This window comes from Myxocyprinus asiaticus, chromosome 30, assembly GCF_019703515.2.
Source record: "Myxocyprinus asiaticus isolate MX2 ecotype Aquarium Trade chromosome 30, UBuf_Myxa_2, whole genome shotgun sequence".
Lineage (NCBI taxonomy): Eukaryota > Metazoa > Chordata > Actinopteri > Cypriniformes > Catostomidae > Myxocyprinus > Myxocyprinus asiaticus.
Genome location: NC_059373.1, coordinates 37651487 through 37667168, shown reverse-complemented (window position 1 = coordinate 37667168; position 15682 = coordinate 37651487). Strand labels below are relative to the sequence as shown.

The 15682-nt window shown below is 36.9% G+C and overlaps 1 protein-coding gene across 1 annotated transcript in view; it reads right to left on the bottom strand.

Moving 5' to 3' along the window:
• Window positions 1-15682, bottom strand: part of LOC127420686 (zinc finger protein ZFPM2-like) — an 89155-nt gene that overhangs the window by 50466 nt on the left and 23007 nt on the right. The window contains exons 2-3 of the mRNA XM_051663150.1: window positions 14345-14500; window positions 10838-10939 (exon numbers count right to left, since the gene is read on the bottom strand). Of these exons, the coding sequence (XP_051519110.1) occupies window positions 10838-10939; window positions 14345-14500 (258 nt within the window). The remainder of the gene's footprint in view (window positions 1-10837; window positions 10940-14344; window positions 14501-15682) is intronic.

Here is a 15682-nt window from a genome sequence, read left to right as displayed (position 1 = left end):
AATTTTAGTCACACACCAAAGCACTTCAAGTTCGTTTGAGTACGAAAATAAACAAATGGTCATTATCAAAAAAATGATTCAGGAAATAGCTCCTCTGTTCTTCTAAGTCAGTGCCAAAGTGAAGTAATCAAAAGCCGTCTGCCACAGAGAAACCAGCAAACCGGCCGTTACACACTTCTATCCTACCACACTGTCCCTCTCCTCTACCATCTCTCTCTCTCTCTCTCTCTCTCTCTCTCAGTGGTCTAATCTGTGAGGGACTTAAAGGGACCTTATCTCCAAGCTCTCCTGCTTCATTTCATGCTTGATTTACTTTAATTTGTCTGATAGGGCAGCAGGATTTGGAGACGGCCCATCTTTGGCTTGGGTGACGAGTGGAAAAAAAAGCCACTCTGATATTTCTCTGGCACATTGTCGCAGGTTTTTGACTTCTCTCTCCTCTCTCTCGGCCATGAGTTCCTGGAGAGAGAGACTGGAAAAGAGAGAGTGAGAAAGAATGTACGGGATAATGCAAGAGACCTCAATGTGGTGTTGCAGGCAGTTTGAGTGTGCTTGGAGTCAAGCAGCCAGAGAAGAAAAGGATTGTGGGAGTGTGGCATGATTGTGTGATGTATACCTCCACAAGCTGAGGTGAAGTGGATGAGTAGGGTTCAAATGCAATATGCGCTCTGGACACACAAGAGACACGTTATGCTATGTTCATTTAAGAATATGCCGATACTCTGCTAATCAATAAAACAAAATGGGCCTTGGTCATGAAACACATTTATTTTGATTGGTAAATATTTTTTAAAATCATTCTTGCACAAATTCTTGTCTTGAATTGCATGCAATAATTTACGCAAGAATGGTTTTACGAACGATTCTTACGTAATTGTTGCATGACGCTATAATTTCCCTAAGAACAGTTTTTACAAATTCTGTGTGGTTTTTCGAATTATGCTTACAAAATGTTGCATGATGCGTCAGATTGCATAATGTTGGTTCTACTAATGACTCTTAGATTGTTGCAGATGCATAATTTTATGTAAGAATGGTTTTACAAACGATTCTTACGTAATTGTTGCATGATGCGGCAATTTCCATGAGAATGGTTTTACAATGCAACAATTATGCAAGAATGCAACATATTGTTGGTGCAACAATTTACATGAGGTTTTACAAATTATGGTCATGAAAATGTTGCATGATGCTGCAATTTCTGTAAGAAGGGTTTGAAAAATTATGCTTACGTAAATTGTTGCATGAAGAGTTGTTTTACGAATTATGCTTACGGAAGCATAAGTTTTAAGAATGATTCTTATGTACCTGTTGCTGTATTTTTGGTAAGAATGTTTTTTTACAAATGGTGCTTAAGTAATTTGTTGCATGATGCAACAACTTATGTACAGGACGCATGGCGCAAATCTCGTCATCAGCAGAGTGCTCGAGCACTAAGTGCACGCAGCCCGATTTTTCTAAGAGTTTGTCTTTCAACACGCAGAATGCGCATGCGCCTGGAATTATTTGCACGAATTAGTGGGTCCACAAGGTGGCAATACTCACATTTGAGCTGTTGTTGTCACCAAAAAGGGATAGAAGATGTAATCACCGGTAAATAACAGGACAAGAAGGTAAAAACAACAACAGTAGATATGAACGTCAACAGAGCGTGTGTGAGGAGGTCAGGAGATACCTGTAATTGTATACCTTGAGTCTGAAGGAATATAAAGACATCTTTATGGGTCTAAACTCCTGAAGAGAAATAGTCCTGTCTCATAGCAGTCATAGCGCGCATGCGCCAACTGCCTGTGTATGCGTGCACCCTCAAATGGAGTACACTTTGACAGGCTCGCATTCGACTATGCAGACTCTGAGCGTTCGCGTTTACTTTGGGCTTTATGCTTACGAAAATATTATGTGATTCATCAGTTTAAATAAGAATGTTTTTAAGAACGATTCTTACGTAATTGTTGCATGATTTGATAATTCTGAATATCGATTGTGTCGATTTACATAAGAATAGTTTTACGAACAATTTTTATGTATATTGTTTGATGACGCATTATTTCATGTACAAATGGTTTTACTAATGATTTTTACATACATTGTTGTATGATATGTCACTTGACGTAAGAATGGTTTTATGAATAATTCTTGTGTAAATTGTTGTATGATACAACGGTTTACAAAAGAATGCATTTACAAACAATGTCCACAGAAATTTTTTTTGTTTCATAAATGTGGCCCAATAAGCCTACCATATAATTAAGAGGAACTAAAATGGTTATTTGGATTGTTTAGCAGCCAATCAGCAAAGCAAATACAAATATAATCAGTTAAAACACAGCACACATTGTGAAACATCTGCTCCCCCATGGTAACCACAGTTTCCACCAAAATACTGCAGTTTAGTTCTTGTTACCACTATAAAATCAGAATAAATTTATATGGGATCTTTTTTAAAAAGCTTAAGCAGCTTTGAACATCTTTGATATTTTGATCATAAAAAAAAGTTTGTTTTATTTCATATATATATATATATATATATATATATATATATATATATATATATATATACATAGTGGCTATCTGCCACCCTGCACTCTAAATTTTAATATTGGCATAGGCCCATGTAAAATCCATATCAGTCATCTGCTAAATCAATAATTGTTAATGTAACCATAACTGTAGTAACTGCAGTTTTTGGGCAAATTATGCATTTGGGAGCTCCCATAATCTATGCATTAACATTAGCCCGATTTCATCCAGAAGTCTGTTCATTAATCATTTTAAATCCATTCAAAGGTGTCTGTCTAACTATCTTTCCTGTTGAGGCCCTTGGAACAAAGACACAGAGGTCCGACTTCCTCTCACGCATGTTTTGGGTTAAGCGATTTACTCTGCTGGTAATTTTTTTTTCCAGCTGAAATAAAACTGACGAATAAATTCATCTCCCAGCGGTGAAGGGCAGAGGGCTTCACACTGACAGACTCCACGTCTGAAACTCTTACAACCCACCTCCTCCTCCTTTTCCAAAAAAGCCTGCTCCAAACCCGAGAGCATTGAAATTCCCCTCGCAGCGCTGCGCGGGATTTGCTAAACGGCGGGGTGTGTGTGCGTGGCTGATAAACGGAGTGATGATCCAGCAACATGTCTTTATCCTCGCGCACCGACTTTAATTAATGCCGTCTTGTTTGTTGAAAAGATGATTAATATGCCAGTGAAAATGGCCTAATTGAAAACTGCAACAACCCACACAATCAGGGAGGAACATGCTGTTTTGTTTTGTGTAGATTAGCCCTTTTATCAATGTCATTATTTATATTATTATTATTATGTGGTATTTTAATTCAACTGACAGCCGCATCCCTCCTCCTCCTCCTCCTCCGGGCGTCCCACTCCAAGGGACGGGTGTATCGTACAGACAATGAATGAGCTACATTGTGTCCATTTGAGCAGGGGTCAAGAGGAGCCATGAAACTTTTGTCAGACAGTCAAAGATCCCGCAGCTTGGATGTTTTTTTTTTTGTTTTTTTTTTAAGTGAACGGTGTCCTAAAAGTGCATGCAGTTTAAGAAAGGCTAAGTAGATGTTTTAAGTGAGTCAGTTTTATTTGTTCAGTTTTAGAGTGGCTTTATAGGAATAGTTCACCCAAAAAGGAACATTCTGTTATCATTTACTCATCCTCATGTCATTTCTTATGACTTCCTTCAGTGGAACACAAGAGATGTTCACTCTGCTCTTCTCCATACAATCAAAGTGAATGAGGATGGTTTGATAAATAGTCCTAAATGTAAAGGCCTTAAATGTAATAAAGGGCCTACATATAATAACCTTTGAGCCAAAATGTAATAAAGGGCCTAAATGTAATAACCTTTGGTCCTAAAAGTAATTAAGGTCCTAAATGTAATAAAATATGGTCCTAAATGTAATAACTGTTGGTTCTAAATGTAACAACATGGTCCGAAATGTAATAAAGTCCCTAATTGTAATCATTCTTACATTTTACCCCAATTAACCATCAGTTAAAGTTTGGAAAATGTCCCACTATTTGGCAAATATTGCATGCCAGTTGGTATTATTACTCTGCATATCAATGATTTCTAATGCATTTGGAAATTAATTATTAATAATCAATACATCTATTTATAACCACTTTAACAAAGGGAACTTTAATGTAAAGTGTAGCCATTATTACATTGAGGACCAAAAGTTATTCCATTTACACCCTTTTTTGCCCCGACAGTTATTATATTTAGACCTTTTATTGCATTTAGGACCAAAAGTTATTTCATTCAGGGTATTTATGACATTTAGTACCAAAAGAACCCCTTAAATAAATTTAGGACTAAAAGTGTTTAGAGCCTTTATTACATTTAAAACCAATGGTTTTTACATTACAGGTGTTTATTACATTAACAACTAAAACAATTACATGTAGACCCCCCTGTTTACATTTATGGGCCAAAACAGTTTTCATCTAGGGCCTTTATTAAATTTAAGACCAAAAGTTATCCATTTAGGACCAGTTATTAAATTGGTGCCCTCTACATGGTTACTGTATAGAAAAAAATAAATAAATAAAAGTGGCAAAAAAAGCACCACTGTAGTATCATGGAGTCTTCTGAAGGCAAATAATAGCTTTGAGTGATGAACAGATCATCATTATTCACTGAAAAATTCCACTTCACCGTAGCTTTAAAACTAGAATTAGAAGAATGCCATTTTGCATTCTCGTCCATAAGGCATATCAAGACGCATTACACTAGGTTTGATGTCAATAATTCAAATGGCAACAGTCCTCACGTGATCTGTAACCGAACGTGACATGCTAAGTTTGAATATGAAGAAGTGTGAACTAGATTAGCTCAAATGTGTCCATCCCCATTCCCTTTTATTGGATGGAAAAGTGCAGCATGAACATTCTGCCAAACATCTCATTTTAAGTTCCATGGAAGAAAGAAAGTCATAGGGGTTTGGAACGATATAAAGGTGAGTAAATGGTGACAGAACTGTCAACATTTTCCTGAAAAAGAGTTGAGAATATCCGCATTAACAATCTGAAAATGAAGATGAAACTTCTAGTGAGGCCACTGAGATAATGAATAACTGCCGCAGTTTGATTCAGTTCGTATCCCAAGATTCTCTGTCTAAATGTCAGACGTCTGGAAACTGTACGTGTCTCTCTGTGTCTCTCTAAAGAATGTTTCTCTTCCAGTTGGCTGTGAGTGCAGTGGTCAGCCGCTCTCGCTCTGGTTTACATGTGCTCTGCTGCGTTTGCGCTCCCTGTGTGAAAAGGCTTTAGGGGGCTCAATCAGCGGGACTTTGATGTCGACTGCAGCTGTAATGATTTCATATTGTTCCAGGGATTTCACTAATCCACTATACTTTCATTAAAATCCCTCACTCCATCCTGTCTTCTCCTCAGAGGCCCTGGACGGAATCGGTCTCCTTTCATACATCTCTCACTCTTTTTTTTTTGTTTTTTTTTTTGTGTCTGACAATTATTCCTTTTTCCCCTCTGTGATATTTGTAGGGAAGTTATAATATTCAGATGCATCAATTTACGATGTTGGCAGTCATTTCAGACAGTGGTTAAATTGTAAATTATAAGGTATTGGAACAAGGAGTCTTGTCGGGCACTTGCAGTCTAGACAGTTCTGTTGATTTTAGAGGGAATTAGTGCATCTACACACCAGAGTTTATGCTGCTGAATCCATCGGTTTCAATGAGGATGGTGCATTGCAAGGATGTAGAGAAAGAATGCAAAGGTTTGGACAACTTGCTCAAATTTCAGAGAGTTGAGTTTTCAGAAATGTATTCCTGCTTGATTTCAAACTCACCCGGCTCTTTTCACACCCTCAAAACGTATCTCACGCATTATAATCCATCAGCGCTCCAACAGAGCTTTCTCTAGTGTGTAGTTGCTCAAAGTTTTGTGGTGTTGTGATTAGGGCTGTCAATCGATTCAAATTTTTATTTGAATTAACTACATACCGATATATGCAGATTAACTAATCACAATTAATCGCACATATATTTGCTTAGAAAGCCCCTCAAATAACAATAATATAAAATGCATTATGTTGGGCCGCATGTATTCAGATAGAAGACAAAGGCAGGCCTAACACAGTCGTAAAACCTAACTCAGGCCCCCACATACCAAGTCGTAAATCTTACTGATAAAAACCGTGCCAAAATCAAACAAAGGGAGTCCAAAACAGGACTACAAATCCCATGAAGCCTTGCTCACTAAAGGATCGAACTCTCAACTCCTATTGGATGAGGCACACGACAGAATGCACCTCAACCATGACGTCATCAGGAGTTGAGATTACTCTGTGTTCAACTGAACACTCTAACGGATCCGAAGGAGACCGCCGAGCAATCCGCATCTTCATCCGTTTGCCTGCAGAAGTGAAGAGATTAAAGATTTCTCTTCCATCTTCAATCAAGTCAACATTTCTGATTTCTCCACCAGCCCGCCGAGAATCAGCAGCCGTACCGCCCGCTGACAGAGCGAGGAAACGGCCTCCCGTCATCACCCGAGCCTCGAGGAACCGAGTCTGAGTTATAGGATGGATGAACACACATTCTGCATCCTCATGCAATTCCAGTAAGAGGTTTACATCTGGGCAGAGATAGAATATTATAGTGTGTTATTCTTGTGTATCAAGTTTTTTGCTTGTACAGTTTATGGACCACCATGTCCGCTCATTATTAATACTCAGGGTATTAATTGATTTGCTGTATTGTGGTTCAACCACACTGGACTGTTGTGCATTTCCACCATCGCGGGTGAGACCGGCAAACTGAGTTTATCCATTAAAGAATCAAAGAACACGGAACGGTTTACGAGCCGTCCACCTCGTCTCTGAGTGATAAACTAACAGCTGCTTTCTCTCCCACGATCGCGAAATCGGCTTTGGGGCCGTCACTTAATTCTCTCTCTCTCTCTCTCATGCTAACCACACACACACACACACACACCTTATGTGTTATAGGATTATTTTTATTTCCATATCTAATCATGTCACTGTTTAGTTTGTAGTTGTAAGTCGGAAGTTTATTGACTGCATTGTATTAATTATTAATTGATATTACTGCATAAATAAACTTTGTTTATATTACAAAGAGAAGTGTTTTGGTTTGTTTTACATACACCTGCGTCATGCTGACAGGATGTCAGTGCTCGGATTCAAACCTTCATTCATTGTTTTTTTTCCAAAAATCGATATTCTTTGGATGTCGATTTTCCTAAGAAATCAATCTAATATTGAGACTGTTTTACTATTTGGTTATTAGTCCCTGATTCCAGGGTGGTGCCCCGTCAATGTTAATCCTTATTAATATTCTATTGATTTTTGATAATTGATAATTATCTTTGATGATTGTTGAATTTGATTGATCAATAAGCTAGTGTTAATTTTAATTAATGTTTCATCGATGTTAACAATTAACGATTATCTTTGCTAATTGTTGATTTAAAGGATTAGAAAAAGCTAACATTGATTCTCATCAATGTTCTACTGATTTTAATAATTAATAATTGTCTTTGATAATTATTAATTATTGCTAATAACCAAACCCGCTCCTAAACGTAGCGCACTACATTTACTGGAGTCCCATATGAGGTTTTAATGAGTTAGATTCAATTAATTAATTTAATTATTATTTAACAACTAAAGAAATAATTATTAATTATTCCTGATAGTAACACTGATCTAATCAACCAGTAAAGCCCTACATTACATTATTGTGGCAGACAAGAAAAGTATTGGTAAGACCATATAAAAAGTGGCTTTAGAAGGCAATATTTTGTTTAGTTCCATTTTATTAAACATTAGCCTTTCATTGGCCAAAAGTCAACAGTAATCCATTTTTGCAACTGAATTTGTCAATCTGTCCGAGACAGATTTATTAAAAGGGCTTTTCAAAGGATGCGTCAATGTACAGACGTGTCAGATGGATGCTTTTGGAGCATCTCACTTTGGTTGTGTTGTGTCATAAACACAGCAGTTTTAGGTCGCTGTGTCAAGTTAAACATAGTTTGAAACTTAGAAAAACATGTCTCGAGATCCCTGCATTTGGAATTGTACTCCGTCCAGCTGTGTTTGAAGAACACGTCCTCATCTTGTGCTGTCGTTAGTGTCAAGCAAGCCTGTGTGTGGTTGTTCTCTGTACAGCTGCAAGTTTTCTATACAGCTGGAGTTTCACTTACTGCCCCCTGCTGAAAACACCTGGTACTTCAAGCTTGAAATGCTCCAATGGTAGAAATATTCCTTATATAACATAAGCATAACATTACAAAATACATCAGCACAGACAATGAAACAAATGAACAGTTGAATTAGAACTAAGCTACATGCTAGTCAAAATGAATAATGCATACATAACCCTTACGCAAAATCCTAAACAGTTATAATGTGAGGAATTAACTAATACTTCAGTATATTCATTTTTGCTATTATTTCAAGAGCTCAGGTTTTCAGAACAGTTCTCATGTTTTAATCTTACATATTAATCTTTAATATGTTTGATACATGTTGAAATGATTGTAAGGAGATTATAATTTTTTTTAAATCTTTCAATATTTGATTAAAGTTTGTTCTGTTACAGTCTGATACATGTGTGTGTCATTTTGTACATTATCAACAAAAATTTATTATTTTTGTCGACTAAAATGTTATGCCTTTTTAGAGTAAAGTTGATTAAAATTAATAAATTTGACATGATGAAATATTAAATAAACTAAAAGAACATTTTCATTTAAAGACTAAATTTATGGCTAAAATATATTTTTTTTTAAACTTTGTGAAAATAAAAAAAATAAAAATGTTTCAAAAACTTTACTTGTTAAGGACATAATCCCACCCCCAGTATCTGACATTAGCGGTTCCTGGTTCGAGATCAGAAGATCAAGAATGATTTTAACAAAGATTTCCTCTGTATTTCCACATTTCTTTTCCATTATGTCATTTGTTAAATTCATGTGTCTTGTTTGTTTGAATGCATGGCATCATAACAGCATGAATTACATGTTTTATTGAAGTAGCAACCCCGGGCGTAAAAAAGTGTGTGTAAAAGGGCTACTACATTATTGAATTATTGAGTAAGATTACTTTGCTAATAAAGAAGATTCTTTCCTCCATGATTTCGTACAAGTTTGTTCATATAAATTTGTACGATTTCATCACGTGCAAATGCCCGGATGTCTAATGCGGAAGTAAGAGTGAGTTCGGCACACGAGACGTTAAGGACATACTTATTAATATTATGCCCTTACCCAAACCCTTTATCTAAACCTAACCGATCAGTAGAGTGTGTAAACATGATAGGAAGCTGTTGTGTGTGACAGAAGCAAGTAACTGTATTAGATTGAAATGATGTCCAGCGACGTCATTGACTGCAGTGAAAGTTGTGCGATATCATACGAATTAGCCAAATTTAAAAAAGTACGAATCCTTACAATTTCATTGTGAGAGTGTGTAGGCTTATACATTTAAGAGAAGACAAAAATTTTTTTTATCTGATCTGATAAGAACACCGACACTGACACTTATTATTGTTAGAATGAGTTTCTATCTTAACAAATCATGTTTATTCAGCAGATTGGAGACAAGAGGGAGGAGAAATACAGAGAAAGAGAACGCAAACGAGAGCAAGTGAGAGAGAAATTTCTGCCTCTAAATGACACAGTGAATATCAGTATGCAGTGATATCTTATCATTAAGACCTGATTACAAAGACCCGTGATGAGATAGGAAGATAGGAGAGACGTCGGCACAGTTTGGCTCTAGAACTAGTGACTGTATTGTGTAAATCTAGTGTGAACATGCAAGATAATACGCCTCCCAAAATGACATTATTACGTTATCAGATTTCATGCTTGTAAAGAGGACAAGGATTATTACAGTAAATCATTTGGCTGTTCCTTTCAGGCTGATTTTGCTCAGTTTTTCTGTGACATTCAACAAATTGTGGCATACAGCGGCGTAGGAAATAATCTGAAAAATGGGGGCGGGACAATATAAAACGTATTCGCTTTGCTCATGAATGTTAATTACGTGATGTCTTGTTTGCCCAGCAGTCCGAACCGATTTGCTGAAAGGCAAATGTTGCAAAGTATGCGCTAGCCATTGTGGCTGTACCGTGTATTTGTTCAATTCACAAAATTGATTAATTAATCGGCATATCATGTAATAAATTAAAGATTTTTATCGATTGACAGCACTATAAAAGGGACTTAAATATTGATCTGTTTCTCACCCACACTTATATCACTTCTGAAGACGTTGATTTAACCACTGGAGTCGTACGGATTACTTTTATGCTGCCTTTATGTGCTTTTTGGAGCTTCAAAGTTCTGGCCACCATTCACTTTCATTGTATGGACCTACAGAGCTGAATCTTCTAAAAATCTTTGTTTGTGTTGTGCAGAAAAAAGAAATTCATACACATCTGGGTGTCATACGCATCTTTAAGTGAAGTTAAATAATATTTTTGAAATGAATAAAAACTATTAATTTAGCAGTGTAAAATTTACACTTTAATTTTTTCAGTGTAGTCTCTCAATTCATATGCTGTTTAAAATAGTTTAAGATGGAATATAGCACATCACATTGCAGGACATGACAAGTTCCCAACAGTATTTTATGTTGACTATCCATATTATAGAACTATCAAGGGTATTTCCATGGTTTCACTAGGGAGTTTTTTTTAATTCCCTTTGTATTTCCAGGTTTTTCATGACCATAGGAACCCTGTGCTGGTGGATTTTTCTTCCATGTTGACACTGTATTACAAAATGTAAGCTGTGGTCAGACAGTTGAGAAAAGATTGCACAGGTGTCTTACTTGGGCCGTCCCACTGGTCTGCTGTCAGTGGGCTGAGCTCAGCTCTCTCTTCCTGTCCATCACTGTCTTGTTGTTCCACCTTTAAACTTCTGCCCATTTCACCTGTAAAAAGACATCAAAGCTTACGGATATTCAGTGCAAACATCTACATTATAGCACAATCAGTAAACCAGACAGCGACAACTGATCTGTGGCTCTTGCGCTTGCAGCAGTTGTTCACGTTCTTTCATTTAAAGCCCTCATGCCTTGTAAGAAGTCTATTTCCAATGTGCAGTTTCTCATTTTGGATTCTTTCAAGTGTCTGCAGTGGGATTTCGTGGTCGTTTCTTTGGAGGGAATGGAAAAGAGAGAGAGAGAGAGAGAGAGAGAGAGAGAGAGATAGAGAGAGAGCATGTCCCTGGACCCACCTTGATCACAGAGCGGCTCCCTGTGTTAAGCCCCGTGACGAAACTTATTAGAAATGTTTAATTACAGTGTTGGGAAAGAAACTAAGCTACGAGATGATTCCTTAATTAAGCTGTGATTAAGGATTTTCTGCCTTTGGCTCTGACACTATTTAACAGCACAGTCACAGGCAAGAGGAAGTTAACTCCGAGAACAGGGCTATTTACCTCAGTTAGCTCAAGACACAACTTTAAACACACGCAGGGAACCAGTCTGTGCACTCTGTTGGCAGGAAATTTTTCTATGGACATTGCGTGCAAGCTTTTTATCTCATTGTAATCTAAATATTTTTTTAACATGACTGAATCTGCCAAAATACATTAGGTTACACCAACAGAAATCATTTTAAGGGTTAGATCTGGCAGAAATAAATCCTTAAGATAACAATTGCAGGGGTCCTGGGTAGCTCAGTGAGTATTGACGCTGACTACCACCCCTGGAGTCACAAATTCGAATCCAGGGCGTGCTGAGTGACTCCAGCCAGGTCTCCTAAGCAACCAAATTGGCCCGGTTGCTAGGGAGGGTAGAGTCACATGAGGTAACCTCCTCGTGGTCGCAATTAAGTGGGTCTCGCTCGCAATATGGCGCGTGTGGTAAGTTGTGCGTGAATTGCGGAGAATAGCGTGAGCCTCCACATGCTATGAGTCTCCGCGCTGTCATGCACAGCGAGCCACGTGATAAGATGCGCGGATTGACTATCTCAGAAGCGGAGGCAAATGGGACTTGTCCTCTGCCACCCGGACTGAGGTGAGTAACCGCGCCACCACAAGGAGTGGGAATTGGGCATTCAAACTGGGAGAATAGGGGATAAAAAAAATAATAATAATAATAATAAAAAGATAACAATTGCAGGTTAACACTTTTTTCACTGAGTTTTAATGTATTTGGACAAATTAAAATTAATAGAGAGCAATATATTTAAAAAAAAATAAAACTATTGAATTTCAGGCACTGTTATATTGTCAAGGTTTCTTAACAGCTATAGATAACTAATTTTATTATATTACTTCATCACATCTGTAATAAATCTTAACTGGACATTTTCTTCTGACATTTTTACATATTCATTTATTGGTCCAGAGTTATTCATTTGTTTTCCTACCCATAATAGTAATGTAATCACAAATATTAAATCATAACTCATACTCGTTCTCATCAGGTGTAGCTGTCATGATCTATACTTCTGTTCTTGACATTTCCATTATACGGTTCACAGATTCAAAATGCAATTATGTGATCAAGTGGGGGGAAAAAAATCAAGGCAAACAATACAATTTCAAATAATCAAAAGTGTTGAGAGGATTTTTGCATCCTTGCCTTTCAAAACGTAGTAGGTCAAAACATGCTAGTAAATTAAAAAGGAGTGCCTGTCTTCCTTTTCAGCAAGAACAAAAGAAAACAGCCACATGTCGTTCCGCCAATTTCGAACAAAAAAGTGAAAGATTGTTCTTTTGAAGATTGCACGCTTCCAGGCAAAGGTAGTTTACGCAGTTCACTTTCTCCGTCACAGACTTTAGGATAGCGAAACTGGAATTTCAAAGAGAAGATTCATGGTGCACGTATAGAAAAACATTGTGTGACGGTGAGTAAAATGTAAATGCTGGGGGGGGGGGATGCTGTGAATTACCCCGTTGTGACAGTGAGGTGTGGCTGCCAGAAACGCCTGTAATTGAATTTCAGTTCAAAGAGCCGATGCTATTAGCCCGAGTTTGATGGTTGAACCTCACGGCAAATACCAGCAACTCTGTTGTTATTTACTATAACCAATAACCCTGTTAGAAGCATATACAGTAGGTGTTCCCTCAAAATGCCACATTTCTTGAATCAACTCTTTCATATTCAAATTAACTTTCACCACAAAACCAAACACTGCTTTGAGCTAAAAACAGACTGGGTGCAGAGTAAAGGTGGTGGATTCTCGAAAGCATCTGCTCCTTCTAACATATATAGAGGATTGTGGAATACAGAAATAAAAGTTACTCTATTTCATTACACTAGATTTGTGCAAGTTTACATATTTAATCATAGATGAACGAGTCACACGTACACGTGATTTAAAATGATTTTATATAAAACAAAGAGTACACTGAAAAGAATGGTAACCTGCAGTTGTTCCCTCAAGGACCTATTTCTACTTGATCTAACCCATAAAAATGACTTTTGTTGGTCTAATTTGTCAGGTTGGTTTAGTCAGATTAAATACAATTTTGACTTGAATAAAACCAGTTAATTTAGATGTTACCACATGAAACAAATGTTTAGGTTATCTGACACAATACTGTCGGTTTACTGCAGTCAATGACAGATTTCCATTCATCTACATATGACAAAACATTACTAATTGGTATTTTACCCATAGGAAAGAAAAAGCACAAATGAGATCACGTTACACAGAATTTTTTTTTATAAACGATCACATAAAAAATTTGCTTTATATGGTAACAACACAATGAACTGGTTTGATTCAAGTCAACAAAAATTATTTAACATCATCTGAATCAACCCGAATACATTAGGTTTAAGCAACTAAACTCATTTTAAGAGTTATATCAGGTAGAAATGGCTCCTTAAGGCAACAATGACAGGTTAGCACTAATTACAGAGTAGTATCTCAATTATTTCTTGTTAAATACAGAGCAAATGGAGACTTTGCTGAAGATTTTTTTTCCAGAGAAAAAGACCCCAGTAATCTCTCATGTGTCTCCTGTGGAGTTTCAAACTGTGTCTCAAAACTGTGATCAGATTTGCCAAGATAGCCTACCAAAGTCAGCAATTCAAATTCTTCCGAGACTAAATGATCTGAGCTCTGATATCCAGATCAAACTCTGTATGTCAGTATGTTTTGTCTTTTGTTCATACTAAAGAACTGAGAAACAACTGATGTATAATCTTAACTGATAACTTCATTAAGTCTCCTAAGCTGTGAAAGAGCAAACTCCAAGCAATACAATTTTACATCTGGGTATCTTTGAGTAAACATCAGTCAAACACTATTGAGATAAAGGGTCATTGATGTGATATGATGCATGATGTGTAATGTTATAAAATGAGAGATGATGTCACCATTCTTCACTTGATCTCCATCTATAGAGATGATGTTCTCAAGCTCGGAGAAGCATAGAGGCTCTTCCTCAACAGATCTTTCTTCATCTTTCAGTAACTCGCTCTTCTCACACACCGTCTCCTCAGAGTCCACCTCAAGACCATTTTCAAACACTCCTGTTGACAAAACAGACAAAAAGTCCAAATGTTAGCATTTCAGAAGACCCCAATATAAGTCAGATAATCGGTTGGCTTATTATAAACAGCTAAACAAAAATGTATGTACTAATAAATACACTCAATGGTCTCCAAATCTTATATGAGAAATATTCAAATAGACTAAATTTTTACATCGTATGACAGATATATAAGCAGTAATAATATTAATGCTCAAGTGCTCTTAACTCCATGTCCCTCACTGTGAATCTGTTTTTGTGCCTTTCATTGTACTTGTGAAGGCAACCGCAAAGTGTTCAAGCAAAGCCAACTCGGGAACAGATCCAAAGCCTGAGGTTACGTCTGTGCAAAGATAACTTGTCCGTGCATGCAATGGCATTGAAGGTAGACATAGCACACTTTCTTATTAATTTGCCTTATCAGTGGGTACAATGTTGATTTTTCATTTGGTTGCCATGCCTATGGGTGGTATACCCATGCAATCACAAAGTTCATTTTTCTCTGTTTGATTAATTACTTTCCTCTTAAAAAAAAAAAAAGACATTCCCTACATCCTATCAGGAAAGCCTTTTCCCTTCCAGCTGTACATTTACTTTGATATTTGCATATTATTATTATTTCATTCAGGGGGCATGGAGGAATAGCAGCCACCTGAACAAAATTAAACAGACACATTTTTCACCTTTGATATAAAAAAAATATTCTGGTTTCATTGTGTTCAATGTTTCCGTGTTTACAGGGCTGAAAATCGTAAAGATGAATGTGCATTCGGATAAAGAGTGCTGCAAGAGTCTGTGAGTGTGTGTATTTACTTAGCTGTACTTTAGCTAAATGTTACCCAAAGTTTAGTGATAGGCTGAAATATCAGGCAGGCCAAATGATCATCAGATATGTACCTATTTTGAAACAATCTGCAGATTGGGCAGATGTTTGCCAATTTTAAGACTATTGTCCAATTAATCAGCAGCTATTTACCAATTTTGAGACTACTGTCCAATTAATCGGCAGATATTTGACAATTTTGAGACAATTTTCCAATTAATCGGCAGATATTTGCCTATTTTGAGACAATCAACCAATGAATTGACAGATATTTGCCTATTTTCAAACTAATGACCAATTAATCAGCAGATATTTGCCTATTTTGAGACAACAGGCTTATTATTAGGCAGACATTTGCCT